The 23,069-nt window shown below is 36.5% G+C and overlaps 1 protein-coding gene across 3 annotated transcripts in view; it reads left to right on the top strand.

The window, feature by feature from the left end:
* NRG1 (neuregulin 1) overlaps positions 1-23,069 on the top strand; it is a 994,199-nt gene that overhangs the window by 838,898 nt on the left and 132,232 nt on the right. For 2 of the 3 annotated variants that reach the window (XM_063076432.1, XM_063076435.1), the window contains exons 3-5: positions 4,553-4,674; positions 12,381-12,431; positions 14,645-14,695. In XM_063076432.1, coding sequence (XP_062932502.1) covers positions 4,553-4,674; positions 12,381-12,431; positions 14,645-14,695 — 224 coding nt within the window. The remainder of the gene's footprint in view (positions 1-4,552; positions 4,675-12,380; positions 12,432-14,644; positions 14,696-23,069) is intronic. The other variant, XM_063076439.1, reaches the window with a different exon arrangement.

Consider the following 23,069-nt stretch of genomic DNA (forward strand, 5'->3'; position numbering starts at 1 on the left):
AGTGAGCAATCACTAAAAAAACAGTTTACTTTTTGATATAAAAATGAAAAAAATGATATTTAGAACTTTCATTTACAAATCAGTTTGTATTTATTTATTTTACATTGTATTTTTTTTTTCTAAAAGTAATACATGCTTCTTATAAAAATCCAAATATTTCAGGAATGCAGAATGTAATTAGAATCATTGCTAACATTTGTTGGGAGCTCACTAGGTTTCAAGCACTGTTTTAAACACTTTACATGAATTAACTCATTTAGTACTTTAAGAAAATGAAAATCCATTGAAACACCAACCCTTCCCATATCTCCAGAAAACATCTCAATTTAAAGAGCAAAAAATGAACTTTGTGCCTGGAAGTGAAGTTAATAATTTTTCCGAGGTAACTTCCTTCCTATAGACAGAGTACGGTAGCCTGCTGATTAGAGTGAAACAAGACTGTTGCAACTATACTTATCAAAGCCTCAAGTCTTGTTGCAATATATAATTTTCAAGAAAAGTCTGGCTATTTCTACTGTCTTACTACATTCTGCCCCTACTCTAGGGCATGAGGATTGAAGAATCTCATAATTAATTATGTCTTTAGAGTTCAGAGGGGCCTTAATAATCATCTTGATCAATGATTTTCCAGTTGTGTCCCTGGAGAGTACTAAGTTTCTATTGAATTGAGAAAAAGGTAGCCAACCACTTTGACCTAAATACTTCCTCTATGATATTTTTAAATAACAGGCTCTGCTTTAAGCTTTCATTTTAAAACAGAACTTTGATGCAAAAATAGTTGAAACCACTGATCTAATTTAATCTTTCTTTGCATAAAGATATTCTTATAAGAGTGTAGTTGGCAGGAGGCTATCCAGACTTGAATCTTTCCAAAGGGAAAACCTAACTCGTTCACAAGACACCCTTCCATTTTTGAATGTTCAAAAATTTCTTTCAATATCACCCAAAACATGCCTACTTTTTCCTGTAAGACTTAGTTTTACTGTTAAAAACTTAGCAACCCCAAATAATTTCCTTTTTCTGTCACAGCCATGAGATATATTTAAATAGCTGCCCATACTTCATTCATAGTTGCCTGCCAGTGGGAACTGTTTGTTTCTTTAACAGAATCATCTCCAGTGATAAGATTTCTAGGGCCTATCCAATTCTGATAACTCTCTTGTCAAGTCCTCTGGTTATTGTTATTTCTCATCAAATGTCACTCCAAAACATAATTCAAGTTCGGCATTCTAGACATGATCCAGCCATTGAGCAGTGTATTGGGACTTATATCCAATTTGATTTATGCTCTTCTTTAATATTAATATGGCCAAAGAGTGCATAAGTTTCTATTTTTTTTTCTTCTACTTTCTCTTTTTAAAATAATTTTTTTAAATGGGCTAATGTTAAACATGTGGCTACCTGAAATCCTTTTTTCGGTTTATTATAGTCCAGCATCTCCCTTTCCTCTTGTATTTCTGCCACTGATTTTTTGAACCTGAATGTATTTGTTATGCTTACCTTGATTAAATTGAATCTTAGTCTTGGCCGATTGATGTTCTGTCCTAGAATTCCCAAGAGTATCCTCTACAGAAACGATTCCATGGCTACATGTCATGCCTGTCTTAGAAATTCACAGTACAAATGTGCATAAAAACCACTGAGAAGAACTGTTGTAAAGAAACCTATTTAACTTTGTTTAATCCAACATCTATCTGAGCATAGAAAAATTTTTTCTTTTTTCTTGTGTTCTTTCTCTCTCTCATTTAAAACATAACATTTGATTACATGACTTGGAATAGTATTCCAGGAAACACTGCCCAGACCTATTAGGAGAATTTTGATTTTTAGAGCTATCCTTTTAAGATTCTGTTAACTATAAATTTGATTACCATGTTTCCTATGGCTCAATGCAGTTCTATAGTTAAAATATTAATTGCTCAGGGTCAAGAAAGAGGCCTTTAATGCAAACATCAGATTGTTCCTAGATTTATAGAAATAAAAGAAGGGGTGTTCTTGGGGTGTTGTAATAACCTTGGGGTGGTTATACATTCTTGGGATGTTGTTGTAATAACCTTATCTAAGAATTTTGTGATTTAACAAGGAAAGTCACTGTTTTCTTATTTTAGGAATTTACTTTTTCTCTGGTGTTGAAAATCAGAATATTATTTCCTACCCTGGTATGCTCCCTGATTTATCTATCTATTGTTGTTAGTGGTTTCATGGTTTCATGGTCATACATGAAAGTTATGTTTCAATAAAAAAGATTAATGAAAAACATTCTTTCAGCAAACTATGCTAAACTTTGGGCTGCAAAATATTCTCACAGTATTTTTTTTTTTTTATTCTCACAGTATTTATCCTGTTGTTTCTCACTATTCAAGGGTGTCTGTCATGAAGGACACTTGTCAGGTATAGACAAAGTGTATAAATCACTGATAATCCATTGAAAAACACTACATTTGAATGTTCCAAAACCAAGATGCTTGCCATAAAAATGACCTCTTTTGGTCTATAGGGATATATTTCAAGGAAACTTTTTTATGGATAACCTCTCTGATTAATGTGTGAATATTTCTTTAATGGCCCTTGGTTGTCCCCCATTCCATAGATAAACAAGGCTCTTATATTAGGTCCACTTTTTGTCAACTTTGTTCTGTGGACTGTTATTTTCAGAAGATGTTAACAGGTATGTCATGGGAATGAAAAGGATTCCATGGTCAATTACGAGGATACTTCAAAAAGTTCATGAAAAAATTCACAGTATCTCTGAATTCTATTTTGCCAAGAACTTCTTGCAGTTCCCTAGTAAGTTTGAGAGAATATAACCCCTTCTTGGAGAGTCAGAGTATGTTCGCATATTAAAGGCTCTGAGAAATCTTGTAGAATTAAAAAGAAAAAGTCTTTGTTTAACCTATTGTTTTCCAAATTTATTCGAGTGTAGAACACTTTGTTTTTTCCCCTCAAGTTAACCTGTTGTGAGTCATGACAAGTGAAGTTAACTTTTCAGCCCACACGTTGGTTTGACCGCGGCTGCCCTTGGCCTGGACCACCTCCGACTGTCTCTGCCCCTTAATATTGCATCTTCTTTCCTGGCAGCCAGCGTGAGGAATATTAGGCCCTGCTGAGCACTTAAGTGACAACAACCAAGCATTCTCTTCCTTTATGCACACATTTATCCAGTCATGTTTGAGGACACACCAAGGACAAAGCAGTGTTGTATGTTCTGTGAGGCGACCTGGGCTCCCCGCCCCCCTCCCCCCGAAGCGTGTGTCCCAGGTGCAGAGATGAGGCATACTGAAAAAACTCTAATATAAAGAAGATCATGAGAGAGGTACTCAAGCCTGTCAGAATTTAGACAAGGGAGAGACAGCTCCAGCTACCCGATCATGAGAGGCTCGACAAAGCAATTGGCACTTGAGATGTTCCTCAAAGGTCACCTAAGATTCTGACAGGTAGAGATGTAGGTCCCCACTGTAGGAGGAAGAAACGACAAGCAGAAACACAGAGGGAAGACCGTGCAGGTGACATGAGGAACTTTGGTGATTCGATTTGATACACTGGAGGTGAATACTAGGAATTAAATTTGGAAAAATTGATCTTATGTGATTAATAATATTTTCTGATGACCAGAACATTCACTAAAAAACTAGCAAAGCATAATATGGGAGGTTTACCACCAGGATCGCTATCTTTCCTTCCTGCCTTCTTTTCCCCCTGCTGCTCTCCTCTGCAGAGCCCAGGCAGTCACAGTTATCAGGGTGGAGTGTAGAAGGATTCTTTTAGAAGCCTGTAGTAAACTGGGAGCCAATTCCAGTTCTGAGTTTTTAATGTCCTAGAGACTGCTTAAATTACAGGCTTGTGCAACAGTAAAACACAGACACGTGCAAATCATGATGCTGCCCATGTTTAAGGAAATGGTGGATCCTGATTTAATATTCAGAGTTTTATTCTACAAGTGGGTGCTATTTTTGCATGAATAATTATTCCAGTATTAAGAACCTTTCATGTGCTACTATGCTTCTAGCAATGGGAATCTTAAGAAAGACAAATTCCTCTTCATTCAAAATTAACATTATTCCTGATGTTACTCTACTGAGAAGGACAGAGCATTTTTATCTCTTCTAGCCTTCATTAAGTGTCTGTCCCTGCCAGACTTTTTAGAAATGATTTTACACTTTTTTTTTTTTTTTACTTCCCAAACCCTGGTGGCTGGCGACATTTAGATATAGAGAGGAAAGGAAATTCACTAATTGGGTTTAAATTCTAAGGCATAATGTGGTTAGCGGCAGTGGTATAGGAGTAAAAAGAAAAATTAAAGAAGACTTCCTTTAAATGACTGGTCTGGGTGATAAAATTAAGATTATATCCATGGTATAACTTAAATGTGATACTTCCTACTTTAAGTAAAATTATGCAATCCATTCAATGTAATAGCAAGTTGTGTTTAAACGTGTTGTGTGTAGGATGGGGAGGGGGAGTTTGAGAACTCTGAAACTACAGAGAAATGTATTTTGATATTGATTAGATTTCTTTGATATATACTTATACCACTTTGGTCTTGATCTTACAGGAAATCAGAACTTCGCATTAACAAAGCATCACTGGCTGATTCTGGAGAATATATGTGCAAAGTGATCAGCAAATTAGGAAATGACAGTGCCTCTGCCAATATCACCATTGTGGATTCAAATGGTAAGAGATACCCACTACATTCCACTTCTCAATCTGTAAGAGGAGTAATCAAAATATGTGGTAAGACTTGTAATAAATTGGCGTGTTAAATCTCATTGTGAACAAATAAAAAATCTTGGAAAGAGAACCAAACATTTCAAGTATGTTGTGAGTCCTTCGGAAAGCTCTTCACTCCATAAGATGATATAGACATGAAATACACATACATTTTTTAAAAAGGATTTGAATAAAGTGTGGCAGACACAGGATGGGTTGCAAAGAGAAAGAAGTTATACCTGCCCCTTTAAGGTGGTCAGGGAGGGCAGTCAAGTCTATCAACAATAGAACACAGTCTGTATACACAGAATATATGTATGTTATATATGTATACATATATATGAACTGTGTGCATATATGCGTATGTACACACACACACACACACACACTCTCTCTCTCTCTCTCTCTCTCTCTCTCTCTCTCTCTGTCTCCAGTCCTGACTTAGTCCTGGCAATTTTTATGCTCCGTTATATATTTTTAAGTGATAACATCTGGCTTTAGGTAGTAGAAAGTTAGGCCTATTAGTTCTGTTTAGGCCCATTAATGTTGCAACTAGGAGACTCTTTGAGACAATGAATTTCTTCCTCTGCATAGGCGTCAGCTTTGGCTTTCCTCAGAACAGTGCCAGGGAATATTAGTTCAACAAGTGAATGACCTAGAGGTAGAAAGTGCCACCCACCCTCTGACAGCCTCTTTTATTTATTGTGGGAAAGTGAAAGAACCGAAGCTGGTGGCTCTGTGTTTCATAATACCCCAATTCCCACAGTTTGATGGAGTCGTCTTCTGTAGGAGCCGATGATCAGTTATCGGTGCTTGTGTAAATCTCTTGGAATAATCTAGTGCTACTGCACAGCCTTCGGTACTTCTTTTCCTTCCTGAATCATGGCAGATATCTCTTGTCTTTACACGATCTGTCATCTGGTGTAGAACTAAGCCTAACTGCATTGGCTCTTGACATGAGGAAGAGTGTCCATTGCAAGGACATGACCTCTTGGTAAAAATGCCAGGCCAGCACGAAAAGGGTAACAGTAACTTTAAGAGTTAATTCCATAGAAGAGGGATGTAGTTTTTGTTGCTTGATCCATATGTGATATAATAGGATAGGGAGAAGGATTGAGATCAAAATATGGAACAGGGTTGGGAAAATCCAAGTTAATGCCTAGTCCTCTCTGCTCTTCCCAATGAACTTCTCTATAGCAGTGTAATCAAAATTCATTACTTTGTTTTAAATATCTCTCATCATAGAGAGTAATGGAGAAGAGTGAAAAGTAGTTTCCAGTACTGTTTTTAGGAGGTGTGTTTATTATAGTTTAAAATGTAAGAGCCATTTAAAATTTACATGAGTAAATTTAACATCGTTTTATTTTTTTAATCAGCACAGGTTAAGTAATAGCATTTTGCTAGTATTACTTTATCCTACATGGAATTTTATGGAATGCGACATGAAATGCAAATTTAAAAATTTATCTCATTAAATATTCCTTACTTTCTGCTATATCATGTTTTGAAGTTTGTTCTCCTCAGTTTGTCATTGGCTTGGTTCAATGTGTTGCCTCATGGTAAATGCTGTTGAATTAACATTTGACACTTAGATTAGATTTGTGTAGCTGTGCATACCATAAAGTCCCAGGAAAATAAAGTTAGTTAGTGCATGGTCTCACTGAGTGCTTATAGTAGTATTTGCATTGATTATTCCATGGTTTCTGATTTACAGGATTCAGCAGTGAACTTTTTATCACTATGTTATTCCTGGCAAAAACCAATAGGTTCCTTTTTTTGTTTTATTAATTGTAGGGTACTGAAAATTTGACAGTATAGCTTTTCACATTTTTCACATAGGAGAGACATCCAATTCATTTTTCCTCATTCATTCATTCATTCAACTCTTGGTCTAGTGCTCAAATTTGAATATATGCTGTTTACCAGTTACAGTGTTAGAGAAGTGAGAATCGAGGTGTTTTTCATAATGAATATGTTTTACTTGATGAGAATAGAGAGACGTTCATGGAATATTGTAAGTAAATTGCTCTTAAATAACCAACTAAAATTCTTTCAGGATTGGTTTCTTTCTGACTTATTTAAAGCATGTGAATCACAATGCGAGGTGGTCTTGTTTTTATTTTCATCTTGGAATGTTAGCAATAGATCGTCTTTATCCAACCCTCTCATTGTATTTAAAAAGAAATGGGAGACTTAGTGTGGAAAATAGACTCATTCAGGATCACAAAGATAATTAGCAGCAGAAAGGGACATGACCCAGGTTTCTTTAATTCCTGGTACAGTGCAGTTCACTCTGCATCAGACTGTGTGTTTGCAGATATCTGGGGTAGATTCTTCTGCTTGTGAAGAGCAACAGAATCTAAAGGAACAGTATGAGGCCTGAGGAGAGAGGGATTCGATGGGGAAGCAGTGGGACTTGGTTACAGCTGGGCCTCAAGTAGATGGGACGGTACCCCCAGGGCATATCTAGGAATTTCAGCAATGGAAGTTTGTGGCTCTCCTCTCTAGCATTGCTGTCTTTATGTGCCCCAGATACTTGAACTTTTTTACTATTTCCTTCATCTTCTCACTTCTGCTTTCAACTATGATTCTTTATAATTCCAAACTTTGACCTGTTTATGATCCCAGTTGGTGGTATTCTTCTTCATGGCTTTTTTAAAGGCATTCTTTCAGCTCTAACTTCTGTTCTGTGATTGTTTCCTTAGTTCTCCAATCCAATTCCCCATAGCAAGAAGCCTGTGGTGCCATACCACATCAAAGGACCTGGAGAACTTACAGATCACCTTCTGGTCAGATGTCCACAAGTGGCTCAACCAGGAGGGGAAACCACCACATGGCTACCTAGAAACGCTCATCTCTTTCTTCAGAGGCTGTGGGCAGAGCATGCTGCCCACCTGACCTGTGGCTTAACAGGCCCTGTGATTGGCAAGGCTGGTGCATTCTACATATTGAGAGACTCCCATTTCTTCTTATATCTGCAGGGGCTTACACTGCACCTGAGAGGAAAATATGCAATCGTCCTGATCCGTACCCTCTTCCACTGCTATGTCTATGGTTTGCTATGTTCGGTTCGAGGCTGGCTTACAAAGAAGTCTCAGTAGAGTCCTGAGCTCTCTGGGGCTCAGATGCACTGCCTTTGTGTTGTCACATTCTTGCCTTCTTAAGAATCTGGGCAAAGGTTACATAGAAACAATCTTTCTACTGTGGATACAAACTGCCACACAGCCAAGACATCTCTTCCTAAATACGCATTTACTATTGACTTAAGCTAATAGAGTGTGGCATTTTCAAGAATTTCTTATTTCTTTGGGGGTCCTAGGAAAAAATAAAAGCCTTTAAAATAAGAACATGTCGTCAAAATATTATGTTATATAGAACTCCTCTTGAGATTTAAATTTATATTTTATATGAAATATCAGTCATTTTATTTATTTTGTGTTCTGTCACTCACCTATCCCGTATTTCCCCAAGAAGTATATGGCTGTGGTCTGACAATTTCTATACAGGTCTCCTTGATGAAAGATCCTGGTATGTTTCTGCAATCTAATAACCTTAATTACTTCCTAGGCAAAGATTCCTTGTGGTTTACTTAAATTTTCACACAGGTACCTTTTTCTTGCTATGGTGTCTAGGATATATTTTGCTACAGGATTCTAAGAGATGGGGGAAGAGTTGGAGGAGACATTCATGGGAGGCTATTTTCTTTCTCCACAGATGACCTTGCTGTTTGGTACTATGCTTAATCCCTTTAAGATAGTTATAATAATTTTTTGAATAAAATTATCTTAGATTATAAAAGTCTTATGATGTCCATACTTCCACTACCTTCAAACATTTAAAAAGAATATACACATAGTCAATCATTTTGCTAAGCTACGCTTTAGAAATTTATATGTTTTCTGCCTGTTTCAATGCCTCTCAACCTCCACTTTATTTGGAATTGTAAAAAAGAATTTTTCACATAGTAGACATGTGCAATATGCTAATTACTTCTGAGACTATGTAAGTCTAACAAAGTCCAGTTGAGTTTTCATATAAAGAAAGACCTAGTAGGCAGTAATCATTACGTTATGAATTACAGGTGGATTCCTTTCATGAATTCATATATGGCAATCGAAAAGGCCACATGCATTATACTTACACAGCTCATACACTCTATGTTTATTTTTATTTGTAGTTTATTTGGCTTGGTCTTTACATAGGAAACCTTGATTTAGCAATTAATTCTTAGTCTCAGCTAACAAGCTCTGTGAATACTCCGGGGCACTAGAATAGGGAAATGAGTAATAGATCTAACTGGTTTTCAGATTAATTAAACAGTGCTGTCTTTTAAAAGATTAATACAGGAGAATGTACAATGAATCAGTCATGTCTTCTCCTAAGTCTTCTTTTTTAATCAGGAGAAAAATTACTTGGGCGAGATTAAAGATTCCATAGGAATAATTGGGCTCACAGCCATAAAGTAGCTGTTTCATTTGTAAAGAGCAGGAAAATATTATTTTTATAAAATTTAATTAAATTATCAGTTGGTGCTTTAAAAAAATTGGCAGTGTGGGTAACAGGCTTAACCTTACCTGCTGTCCCAAATTGACAGTGTTGTTGGAAATGCTGTGATATTGGTAAAATATGTTGTATAATTTGCATGGCAGCCTCCATGTAGGTTGTATTAGGATGCCCATGAAGGCTAATATAATAAGCAAGAGCAATATGAATGGAATAGAGTAGACTTGTCTTTTCAATGCATAGCATCCATCCTGTCTCTATGCTATTTTTTAATTTCGAGAAAGCACTCATTATGAGCAAGAAGAATTCACATACTCAAAGATGTTCCTGAAGTCATCTTTACTAGTGCTAATAAATAAGTGTACCTATTTTTTAAATCTTTAAAAAAAATCACTTGATTGATTTTTTTGTATGCACTCCAGTGACTTATAATTTTAGAGAAACAAAGAGTGGCGTAAGTGGATGTTGAAATACACACAGACACATCGTATCCATGTTTGTATACATGTATGTGTCTATTCTGCCAAATAGTTACAGTTATTGTATTATGCTCATGGTGAAATCTCAAACAAGTTATGCATTCATAATAATTAGAAAAACTCCTTTCTAGAAGATATTTTGTAGACACTGAAACTTCTTTTTTGAGACCAGAACCAATTTATTAAAAAAGCATTCAAACGTTACATATATACTAACGTTCCTGTGTTTACTTGTCTATGCAGCATAAGTTGCTCAGCTGCGTTCAATTCCTGATGGTTCTAAATCCTCATTAATTTGCACTAATGAAGGGGATGTTCTTTATAAATGAACAAATGTAATATACCAAATTACTATGGAAAAAGTATGTTGCCTAAATAAACATCAAGGAAATTGCAGGACTTAAATAATTAAAGTCCATAAGTGTAACATAAAATTTTCAATTATACTTATAACAAAAGATTGTCTTCTAAATCTATAAATTCTACACACAGTGCACATAAAAATGCTTGCTGAGTGGTTTTAATCAAAAAGATTAACTTTTCTTCTTAGCAAGATTCTTTTTAGAATGAAGACTTCTTTAGTGTAGAAGTATACGTTAACTTCTGAGTTTAGATTTCTCCCAAGATTAATTCAGAAAATTTTTATTTGAAACCATAACCATTAAAGATATCTTTAACGTCTCCAAGATGAATATCTAATTTTAGGAAGGGAGGTTATTTTAAGTTGTGTCTGTGTAGGTGCATCTTTATTGTAACCTCCTGTTCTGGTATTTTTATGTAACATTCAATTAAAAAAGGAAATGTTATGGTTAACCTTTCCTGTAATCTGAGGTCTTTTATGCCGGAGATAGAAAAGCTCTGATTTTTTTTTTTTCTTGGAAGGTCACAGTGGACAACTACTTAGTTTGTCAAAAATAAATTTAAGATTGTCTTGATATCCGAGTTGGGATTGGGACTTTTGCCCAACTCTTGGGCCCTGGAGCTTACTTCTTCGATCGGGTTGTAATGTCATTAATGAGTTCTGAAGGACACCAAGAGGAAGCATCTCTCTAATGTGGGCACTTTGTTTGGAAACGTGGATCTTCTTCTAGGTATTGCTAGAGAAGACAAACACTGTGAATCATTCATAAGGTTTCTCTCAGATTAAATTTTCTCAAAGAACGATTTCATTTTCTGCAGCTCAAATCAAGAAAGCTAGTTCTAGCTGCTTCAGAAACAGGTATCTCCATATTATCCACTCAGAATTTTCTCTTTAGTGCCTGCTATTTGAGAAAGTCCTACTAATTCCTTTTACTTTGTCCTGTTTTTAGTGGGTCTAGGATCCAGTGTAGGCCATTTGATGTATTGATAACAATCTTAGTCCTTGCATTGTTTGTCCTAATTCTCGGTTAGGGAGGATCGTTCACACAATTTGCACCAGAAAGACACATTTGGTCTTAGTAAAGATATATTTGTGATCTTCATAAATTCACATTTAACCTGATACTTATTCTTAAACATCCCTTCTGAATCTCACGTGACATTTTTTTCCCTTCTAATTCCACAAAACCTTTTGAACTTAGAGAAGCTTCAGAGGTTGAAGAAATATTGCTGCTTAAGTTGATTCCTCTTACCTGCTAGACTAATCCAATCATGGAAATACTAAATGGTTGTACTGTGTTTAAAGACAATTACGTTGACAACAAACATTTCTAACTCCATGATTAACAAGGTATTAATTCAAACATAAAATTATAGCATTTCTGACCTGTTTAGGATTTTCAGTCAGATCTAGTAATTTTTGTATAGTAGATAGTATGATGGATTCAACTTATCTTTCCATCCTGGTCAGGGAGTGTCAATTACTGCTAAGTCTTTGACATGACTTATTCACGCTATGAGGGTTGAATGATATCCATCATATCATTTCTACGTCTTTCCAGGCTTCACAAAACTGTGCCTTACTGAAAATAGTAGATTCCAATAAACTGGAGCCCTTTTCGGAAGGACTAAATACAGAACTAGTTAGACAGTGTAACCACTTTTTATTCCATTTCAAAGGCAGTAAGAAAGCATGCTCAGAGTTTGAATAAGACTGTCACAGTTCTCATGACAATGGTGTGTCCAGAAGCGTGCATGTTCATCCTTGTTTCTTCGTGGTGGGAGGAACTACCTACTTACTCTATGACTTGTCAGCAGCAGCTGAAATGTCTGTCATGAGACAAGACACCCATGTTGATTACTATTGCCAATTTTAAATAGAATTTCATGCCAGAACTTGGTATTTTTTACCAATCCCAACTAGAAACATTGCTTACTTTTATTTTTTTAAAAAATGCAATTTTCCAAAGATCTATTAAAAATTCCAACTCCGGCTTTGTGATCCTACAGCTTTGACTTTCTTAGTTCTACTATTTCTACTTTCCTTTCCGAGGAGCACACTGCCTCTTAGCCATAGGTTCTCCCTGGCTGACCCAAGTGGGGGCAGTGGATTCTTCCTACTTATTCTGGCATAGTTCATCTCATGTTCTTTTTCCAAGAAAGAAAAACTATTTTTTGAACTGTTGTTTTTGCATTTCTAACTCTCTGTCTGGCTGGAGCCTGGACATTCATCACTCCCTTGCAATACTTCCTTCTTTTACACCCTTTTTAGTTTGAAGGCAGGCTGATTATACAGCATAATGTGCTATCGCCTTTTCTTTTTTGCAGAGACCATCACAGGCATGCCAGCCTCAACTGAAAGAGCATATGTGTCTTCAGGTAAGGAAAATAAGCCTGGCAAATTTTACTAACCAGAATGACAGACATAACTGCTGGCTGCTCCTTTTACTAATCAGAACCCCTTCTGCATCTGTATGTCAGCTGTTCTTATTTTCTGCTCCAATATTTTTCTTAACCTTGTTCTGCCTTTTTGCATTCTACTTAAGGGAGGATGATTCTTGCTTTATGTCTGAACTTGGGCCTGAAAAACTGACAAGAGAGAAAGAAATCGGTATCTAAATGCAACTTAGTGACATTAGACAAGTAAAGGAGACATCTGGGCTACAAGCTCAGTTTTTATATGTATATAGATAGATGCTTCTTTTAGCTGCCTCTGCTCCTTCAACCATCAGGGTATATTCCTAGATAATAGGTTAGTGTCTGATCTCTGATCTTTGGACTACTAATGACCAGTTGTGGGTCACTAAACTTAAAAAACAAAAAATAAAAACAAAAACCCGTTATAGCCTGACTTTTTAAAATGTCGCTTTTTTGTTTGTTTGTTTGTTTTTGTCTATTTCTCACTTGCCTAAAATATATTTGCTGATAGCAGTCATAGTCTGGGGCACATATTAGCTTCTACTAATGTATGTGTGACCATAATTCATTGATTTCTCCACTAGCTATAAGTTCAGTCAATCTGCTGTATATTTTATTTTTTAACTTTTCCTTATTCTCTGTAATTCTGTAGTTAATAGAAACTTAGAACATTTAAAACTTGATCTTTATTTGGAAGGAAGTTTTTGGAGACCTGAGATTAAAAACTCATCTCAGAGGTATTGTGTAACTTGCTCTTGCGTGGTGCTTTTCAGTTCACAAAGATTTCCACATCTCATTTGATGTTCACAACAAACTTGTGAAACCAGACATTAGTTTCCCTCATTTTACAGATGAGAAAACTGAAGCATTAGAAAAGTTAAGTCATATATCTCAGGAAATAGAAGAGAAGGTACTTCAAGCTCAGGATTCTTCCCATTACCCCATATTTAATGTTTTGGCTTCATTGATTTTTTTTTGTTGTTGTTGTTATGGCCAGTACCTTGTTGAAGTTACAGGAGGCCTTATAACACAACACAGTCTTTTTCTATCTTATAACCATCAGTGTTTACTCTTCCCTTCAAAGCCATTGTTCAAAATCACAAAAGCTATATATTCTGCATCCTAGACTGCTTTAGATATATTTAGGGCATATTCATATGTTATTTCTAAGGTATAAGTGTGTGTGTGTTGTGGGGTGAGAAGGTTCTGGAGTCTAAAACGATGTTATGAAGGATGGAAGGAAGAAAAGATGGAAGGAGGGAAGGAAGGAAAAAAATTGTTGAATTATCTGAATTTCTTCACCCTTCACTTAAATATTTCTGTAATGTAGGGATTTCATTGTCTGACTCCAGTAGATGCTGTTAGAAGCATGAGCTTTTAAATTTATGTGGTCCTTCTCTTAGGGATTTAGATTGATCATAAGTATTATTTCCTGATATGTGACTTGAGTATAATTTTCTGGTTGTTTAATTTTAATCCTTCTTTGATACTGTTTTTCTTAGTTATTACTAATAAAAACCTTTAGGTCCTATGCTTATTTCCTGCATGAATTAAGTTTTATGCTCTGTCTCTACTTAAATATTGGTTTTCCTTCCTTTATCCTTGCTACCTAAGAGATTCTTCTTCTTATTTATTTATTTATTTATTCTATTTGACCCTGATGCGCTAGTGGCCCTTGCTTGGACTTTATTCAGCACTAAGTTTGGTCAGGATATTTCTGCAGACCTCAGCTAACTGCAAATATTCTCACTCTTTTTTTTAAGTGCATGAAAGCTGATTTTTATTCTCTTTGAATATGGGGGTTGTTCTCTTTGGTTTCACGTTTTTTAAAATCAAGACCACACCAAAGAGAAGGAATTATCTATCTCACCTGTAGTGCAGAGTAGTATTTCTCAGAAGTTCATACAGCAGTTGGCAAGTGGGATATCTTTGCAGATGGACTGACTCCTTTTTCATCTCTTTTAAAAGACTTTGGGTCTAGACTACAGAAATACTCCTTCGTGGTCTTTGAATACTGCACATCTACCTTCCTTTGACTTAGAAATGCTTTACCTTTTCTGTGGCACCAGTTCTAATACTCTTTTTCTAGATGGTACCCAAGCCTGGCAAATTTCTAATTTAAAATCCGAGCAACATGACTCAATAAAGCCTCATTCCACTTTTATGTTTTATAGAGTCTCCCATTAGAATATCAGTATCAACAGAAGGAGCAAATACTTCTTCCTGTAAGTATACTTAAATATTCTGTTCACTGGTTTTTAACCCAAGACAGTATCTGCTTTTGAAGATTGTGTTCACATCTATTCTCTGCCTCTACTGAATTTGGGGGCAGGATGGTACTGAGTTTGGGGGCAGGATGGTACTGAGTTTGGGAGCAGGATGGTATTTCCTACATGGAATAGAAATGACTTCCTACTATGCTTGGGATCAACTAGATGCCCTTCTGCCAAATACATGAGAATATTAAAAGACACTACATATGTATTAGGTTTAGGATAATCTAGTGGTTTCGAATGTTGGAAAATAATTGCATAGCCTTAGAGATCTAGTGCTGGGTGACCAGTAGAGTACATTTTGGGTTTTTTCAGCCTGTTGTGATGCCTCCAGCCACTGCCTGAGTCATGATACCCAGGTGTTTGGGGCCTCTGTTCCAAAACTCCTCAGTTCTCATATAAAGTCTGCTGTGATGGTGTAAGGAAACTATATATAGATGCCCTTAATTCAAATTTGATAGCAAGTGACTAATTATGAGTGTTTGAAAGCAAGTCCCTTGGCAAGCTCTCAGATTAGTTTTCATCTGTTTAATGTGAAATGTGCTTTGTGCTTATGGACTTCTACAACTGTTAGATTGATTGGTGCTTTGTGCTATGTCAGGGGAACTTTAGAAATTAGCAAGGACTAGTGAAAATAGTTTTTGATACTTTTAAATTAAGAATAGCATAGTATTGAATTTTGGTATTCAACAGGGGAGTTTATCAGACCTTGAAAATAAAACTTATAACTACAGTCTTTCTCTTCCTTATTTAGCTCTTTATTTAAAGCATTTCTCAGTTTGATAAGCTCTCCAATAAACAGATGTTGCCCGTTATTCTATTCTAGTCTGAAGAGTGTTTAAGGAGCAATTTCCTTTTGCTCTCAGTATGGTAGGAAGTGTACTTTTGGCAACTTGTTTTCTCAATCTGTTTAAATAGATCTAGTGTGATCTTAAAGCCTTTCCTTCAAGGTTGGTGGTACCAGAACTGTAACTATATGATGTAAAAATATCTTCTATTGCATGAAGTATGGTGTTTTGGCTATATTTTAAGTACATAAGGCATCATTTAACTGGATTGATGGCAATGATCTGGTAAGATCAAACAGGAAGTGAAATGCCAGCAGAGGCTAAACTGGCTTCCTTTGTGCACTAAGGGCCCTCGTTACACACTCCAAGATGATAATCCCTGCTGAGGAGTGTGGGATATTTGTTTAATTCTACTTATAAAAAGATTAGTGTAATTATATGGATTTTATATAACTGGAGCTAAGGAATCATAGTGAGCTTTGTTTTAAGTGTTTATTATACAAAACCCAAATACTAGGCTTTTCTTTTTGGCATTTTTTTCCGAGAATAACTTCTCCCCTGCATGATTCATTGAATAAAGTTATTGCAACTGTTGTAATCAGAACCCTTCACTCTTTCATCAATGGGGTGATGGAAGCTGCCCCTTCAGCACATCTGAGTAGTTTTAGAATGCAAGAAATACTTCTTTTGGTTTTTCAGAGCTTTAGGGAACTGGAGTGAACCTCTCAGTTTACATTTCTATTCATTGCAATACTATTGAGAGAGAAATGATTTTGAAATCTGATTCTGTTCTCTGACTCTGCAGAATTAGTTCCTGATCTTTGGTAATGTTTTAGAATAGGAGAGAAGGCTTTGTACCGTCGCGTTAAAATATTTCCATGTGCTGTTTTTGTACATCACTCCCTATTCGTGGTAGAGTCTCAGTAAATAGTATTGAATTGATTAGTAAATAAGTTTTTTAATCTCATGAAACTATGCCCTGCAATTGGAAAATATAAACCAATAGTGGCAGGATTCTAGGTCCAGTCTTGGTTGGAACAGCGAGGCCCACCACGCCTTTCAAGGCAGCCTCTCCCGAGCTCTGCGTAGCAGGAGAAGAGCTGCGAGGTGAAAACATCTCCATTTAGTAAAGGCTGAAGGTGAAACTTGAATCAGAAATAATAATAGCTTGGCCTAAAAATTCAAAACATATAAAAAAGTCAAAGGCCTTGGAAATTTTCATATGGGTCAGAAATAATCAGCCCCCCTTTGCACGTTATTTCAGCCAGAAAGGAGATACTAGAAAATCCCTGTATTTGAAAAGTGAATTGTACTTTTATAATGTAATCATGCCTGTGGGCTACATTGAGCTCTTGACATTGGGGTATTCTAAAGTAAGTTTTGAAAAGCCTTTCTGAAGTCGTATGGATTCAGTAAACACTGTATGTATCATAACAGTGTTGGATCAGTGTAAAGGAGGACAGGCAGCCGGTCACCTTTCAGTTCTGTGGGTGCGAATGTCACACCCTTATAGGGCACGCTCCCTTACTGCCTGGGCTGTTTGGAGAGCATCTCAATGCTGGGTGCAGTTTAGAGGATTCAGTCGTGTTCTTGTCTCTGCCTGGCTGTCTCGTCTCCTCTGCCTCCGTCCTGTTTGCTCCAAAACCCTACCCTGACCACTGCGGCCCCCAGATTTCTTCTTTTCTCCTTTGTAACTCATGTTGGACTAGAAAAAACAAAAAGAAGAAAACGAAAATTCCCCGGCCACTCATCTGAAATAATCATGCTAGTATTTTAGTGTATTTTCTTCTAATCTGTGTTTTTCATTCTGGCTTTCTACTTACCCATCACCCCTCTGTCTACTTAATGTATCATAAGCATTTTCCTTATTCCTGTAAATACTAATGAGAAATAAATATTTTAAATTACCTTAACAATAAAGAAATTATTCTTGTGTAGAGATTTTAAGTGATTTATTTTCCATTTACAAACACCTTATCAGTTTGCCCCTTTTTTATTTCTTTTAGCATTTTGTAAATATTGGTGAAATGTCCAAGTTATTAACCCTTCCCTTTGTAAGATGACTTTTACTACTCCTTTTTGAAAATGGGAATTTGCATTTTACATTCACTATTTTTGGAGTTCTAAGTTTTTAAAAAGTTTATTTCCTAATAATGATCAACATTATATTCTTTATTTTATTTATTTTATTTTTTTGCAAATGAGGCTTGTGTGACTAAAAATGTTATAAGTACTTGGCTAATAGGACTTACGTACTTGGCTAAATGTGTCCTATTACACATAAGTGACAGGATTTAGAAGAAGAACCACCTTACAAAAAAAAAAGTCAATAGGACTATCATGTTCCTCCTTTTATAGAATCAGCGAAAAATTAAATGGTTTGTTTAGAACAAACCTTAATGACTTCTCTCTGAAGTGCCAGCTGCTGGTGACCCCATTTTGCAGATAATTCTGTTGAATGTTACAAAAAATACAATACCAACCACTTTGCTGAATTAAGCACCATCCATTCCAATTTAATATATAAATGAGGGAAACAAAAATGAAAAGTGTAATGAATAGTAATAGGAAAGAAAGTAAAGATGAGTTTCTGGAAAATAGTCTTATGTGGTAATATATGTTATATTATTTTCAATAATTGTGTAGAATGTGTGGTGGTTAGATCAGTATAGTTAGCTTATTCATCATTACAATACACAATCATTCTCTATGAAACTGATATATTTTGTCCAAAGTTGCACAATCAGGATTCAAACCCAGACAATACACTAGCCTCTAGAATGCGTAAGTGTAAAGCTACACAATTCATAACTGAAGCCAAGACGTTTCATTATTTTAGTTATAGTAAGTTTCCATTGTATTGTCCAGGCTGGGGGTTAGGGCTCACAGACCCTTCAAACCCACTGTACAGACTGAGTCACAAACCTCTCACATTCCAGGCTGTGTCACCAGACCCCTCACACGCAGGTCCACACTAGGTAATTGGGAAAGATCCTGGGAACTATTGGCAGATGACACGAGCTCAGTCCTCAGCAGTAGTAGCTGCAGCAGCAGCAGCAACAGTTGCCTCTCAGGGCATCCTGGGGGCACTGGCAGCAAAAGCCTCCAGCAGCAGTAGCGACCTCCTCGTGGTCTTCCCAGGGGCAGGGGGCCCTGTGGATCAGAGCCACTCATCCTTTATACTTAAGTCCATGACCCAGGACACCTGGGTGCACATGTGCAATTACATTAGGCAATAATCAAGGAACACCTGGATGCACGTGCATATTTACATCAAATGCTTGGCAAGATTCTGAACATCTGAGGGGCTCTGACCATTTATATTTCCTTTCCCTACAATAAGGTTTTGTTGTTTCAAAGAAAAGGACTTCAATATTAAAATGAATGAGACTCTGTGAATGGATTGAAAAGTAGCCTTTGATGTAAAGGAGATTGGGGGTACGTGTGATAGATTAAGGTAAGTGAGTAGCCTGGGACCAGTTGAGGCCATGTGGTCTTCATATTGCACATCAGAGCATGACAGGTGAATGAGATGGAAGGAGCACAGACTTTGAATGGGCTCATGCTCTTAAGTCTGAATACTAGTGCTTCTGATTGCTGTGCAATCTTACCCAAGATGCTTAACTTCCCTGAGACTCAGTGTCTATATCTGCATGTCCTTGTTTGTCTTCAGCACATATTGTGATGTGAGAAATGAATGTAAATCATTTTCTTTACAGCTTTGCTTTACGGTGGTCTCCCCTATATATGGGAGAGAGCAAGTACCTGAGAAAGGGATGTGGCTCTAAAGAGAGCATGAGAATCAGGAGTCCTTGCATCTTATTTGAACACATTAGAAAATATCCTTATGGTAGGAAAAGGAAGTGAGTTAATGATTTTCAGCCTAAAAGATGATGCATAGGAAATCACTATGTCTTTTCAAAATATTATATATTTTCAGCTAAGGCTGTATTTTAAAGGATCTTATCTAGGAAGTTCTTTTTGAAATCTGAATGAAATGAACAATTCAGTCTTTGGTTTGGCACCTTAAAGAGCTAGCTAAAGGAAAAAAAAGTCTTTTGCCTGTGGAGACATTTCTGTCTTAATGAGATACAGCATTTCACTTGGGAACAGCACAGTGCTATGGATTGATTAGGTTGGACCAGGTCTGGCTGGCCCATTGGTGAGATTTAGGGTTAAGGTTTCTACATTCCACCTCAGCTATAACTGACTTGCTGCTTTAATGGTAGGGGAAACTGTCCGGACCTTTGCTAAATGATTCTCAGCTGGAAAAATGGCATTTCAATTTCAGATCTTTATTGGTGGTAAAATGTGAACCCGTCCTGTCACTGTTGGAGAGCCACTTCTAATTAAATGCAAATTGGATTCTCAGATTTCTCTAACCAGGATATTTTCAAGGGTGTGGTGGCTCTACCCACTGTGGAGAATGACAAATAAATTACCATGCATCATCTAGCAATGAAATAATAATTTAAGAAGAAAATTGCCCAGCTGGTATTGCTTCCATCTTTCTGATTGCCTGGAGAGTTAGTTACAGATTTTTAGGCTATTACATGACTTGAAGCAGGAGTTGGGCTTGTATATCACAGCCATTCGTGTGCTCAGGCAAGTTACTGCCTTCATGTTCAGTCCATTTCATTTTGTAAGGAATATACCTTATTTTTTTTTTCTTACAGTACTGCCTGCAACTCTAATATAATTCTTCAGTTCTGCCTTTGCCCTTTCTAAAGTCATTCAGTGTCTTTCATTTCATTCCACTACTGGACAAGATAATGCCAAAACTGTTGATCAAGATTTAATGTTTTGTGTTTGGTTGAAATTGACCTATTACAAAATTATTCTTTTGAACCTTAAAACTATATGTGCTTGTGATATGTATAGATGAATGATTGATATTTGAATCCTACTTTATATTTTATAAGGCATCTTTTTATATATTGAATCATTTATTCACACAACTCTGCGCTTTAGATTTCATCCTATTTATCAGATGAGGGACTCGAGGCTCAGAAATTTGTGACTTTCCAAAATCAAAGACCAAGTAAGTGGTAGAGAAGACATTTAAACCTGAGTCTTCTGATTTCAAATCTCATGGTTTTTTTTATTAAAAAGTCTTATGGGATCCACACAGGCAGCTTGAGGGAAGACCTTCTTTAAAAAAAAAAAATGCGTCAAAATGGAATTGTTATAAAGACTACAGAATGTAATGACATTTGTCTTAGTTTGCCCAAAGCCAGCTTTTATAGAAATAATACACTCAACCACAATCTACAAAGCAATGAAATGGAAAGGAGAGTCCTTAGTTAGTGGCAATAGGTTGTCAGGGTTTAATACTATAAAAGGAGGTAGAAACTGTTGGTCTAGAACCATTTCAGTGACTTTGTGACTTTGTTTGGGAATGATGTGGGTCTGTTTCAAAACATGCTATTTACGGAGATGGGAATAATCTTAGAGCCATTGTGCTCTGTGAATCTGATTTCCTTAGACGGGCAAATCTTCCTCCGTGGTGGTTTGGTGTTTGGGAGAGATGTATTGCCTTATTCAAGGCTAACTTCCATTTAATTGATTGCATAATATCATAAATCCTGGAAATTATTTGTAAAGCTCGTAGCAAATGATCAGATTTGCTTGTAGCAAATGATCAAATGTGAAACAATTACTTCTCTGTATTATATTCTCTTGAGGGGCTTTTTACTGGAATGTTTTTTCTAACATCTTTTTTTCTCTATTTTGGATATTAACTAAGATAGGAAGGACATCTATATTTTGCCTATTTCAAGAGAGGTTTTAAAACTGTACTGTTTTTAATCATTAGGGATACAACAGTGAAATGGGTTATATATAAAAGTTTCTAAATTTTTTAAATGGCGAGGTAGAGGCAAGAGGTTGGAGACAGAGAGGTGTATAAAGGAAGCATCTCAGGGGACAGAGCCAACGAGATTGTTATAAATTAACACAAGTGCTGAACTTGGTGGCTTTCTAAAGTGTTCATTTTTTTCAAGTTATGAAATAGGAAGACGGGAAAAGAGCCCTTTAAATGAAAAGACACTGGATGTTGTAAGAAATAGCATCCCCTCTCCCCACAACAAAGCAGCAGCAAGAGGAAGGGGTGAGTAAGAAATGACAGAACAGAGAGTAAGAAATACGGATGGTGACTCAGTTTAGAAGTTTCTCAGTAGCAAGTGATAGAAATTCACCTCCAAAGAACTTCAATATAAAGGAGGTGTATGTATGGACCAACATGATGGGCTCGATTCAACCCAGAGGCTCAAATGGTATAATTAACTGATTTCTCAGTCTTTATGCTTTGCTTCATTCTCAGGGGGGTTGCTCTGCCTGATGGCAAGAGAGCTGCTGGAGGCTCTAAGCCTGTATGCCTGTGACGCATAATCTAGAAAGAAGAGAAAGTCTACTCCTTATCCAAACAGCAAATTTGAGGAAGGAATCTGACTGGCCCTGATTGCATCATATGCCTACCCCTAAAATACTGTATCCAGGGAGATTAATGACTGCAGTTGAGTGGGGGCTGGGTCATGTATCCACCCTTGTGTGTGTTGGGGTTAGCGAGGGCAGATGGGCCCAGCCTCATGGGAGCCGCATGGTATAGGTTCATTATAGGGAGGAGAGTTCTTTGCCAAAAGAAGGGAAAAGTGAGCTAGACAGGAAAAAACAACACAATCATCTGCAGCTGAAGAAGAAACAACCTCGGAAGAATCAGAAAATAGATATTGACAACAGAGAATTTTAAAGGAAAACTAAAAATAGATGTTTTTGAAAATTCTGTTTGGGCAGACATAACTAAAGCAGGATAACCAACCTGAACAAAATAATGAGCTAGAAAACTGCAGACACCTGAAATATTATTTTTTAAACATTCCTTGTTAGTACCTATGAGCCCATTATAATCATTCTTAAGAATGCCCTCTTTTTTAATCTAAGAACTTATGCCTTTCTGAAGAAAGTAGAAAAAAGTCAAAAAACGTATTAAAGTTTTTCAGTTAGAATGCATGGGAAGCATTTTGAAAACTATAAAGTGTTCTAACTTTAAATGTCAAAGAGTACTTGATCCAGATTCCTTAAGAAAAATTAATGATTAAAGAGATTTTGAAAAATTACTAGTTTCTTTCACCAAACTGATCATATGTTGATTAGTTTTTTTCCAGTTGTAAAAGAAAAAAAAGCATGCTTAGCCCATTCCATTTAATATTGTATAGAAAACTCAGTAGGTCTTGCTGATGTATGAGATAACTTTATCAGCTTCATAGACATCACCATTTAAACCTAAGGGAAGGCTGGCTGATCAGCTCACTTGGTTAGAGCATGATGTTTGTAGCACCAAAGTCAAGGGTTTGGGTCCCTGTACCCACCAGTTGCCAAAAAAAAAAAAAAAAAAAAAAAAAAAGCCCTAAAGGATGTAATGTCTCCAGTAGTTCACCTGTGGCATTTCCCACTTTTCTCTGTCCCGCTCTTACTTTAATGCATCTAGCATATTGACGTCCTTGAATACTTAATTCATTTCTTTAATAAAGGTGCTTTGT

Source organism: Cynocephalus volans, chromosome 13 (genome assembly GCF_027409185.1).
Source record: "Cynocephalus volans isolate mCynVol1 chromosome 13, mCynVol1.pri, whole genome shotgun sequence".
Lineage (NCBI taxonomy): Eukaryota > Metazoa > Chordata > Mammalia > Dermoptera > Cynocephalidae > Cynocephalus > Cynocephalus volans.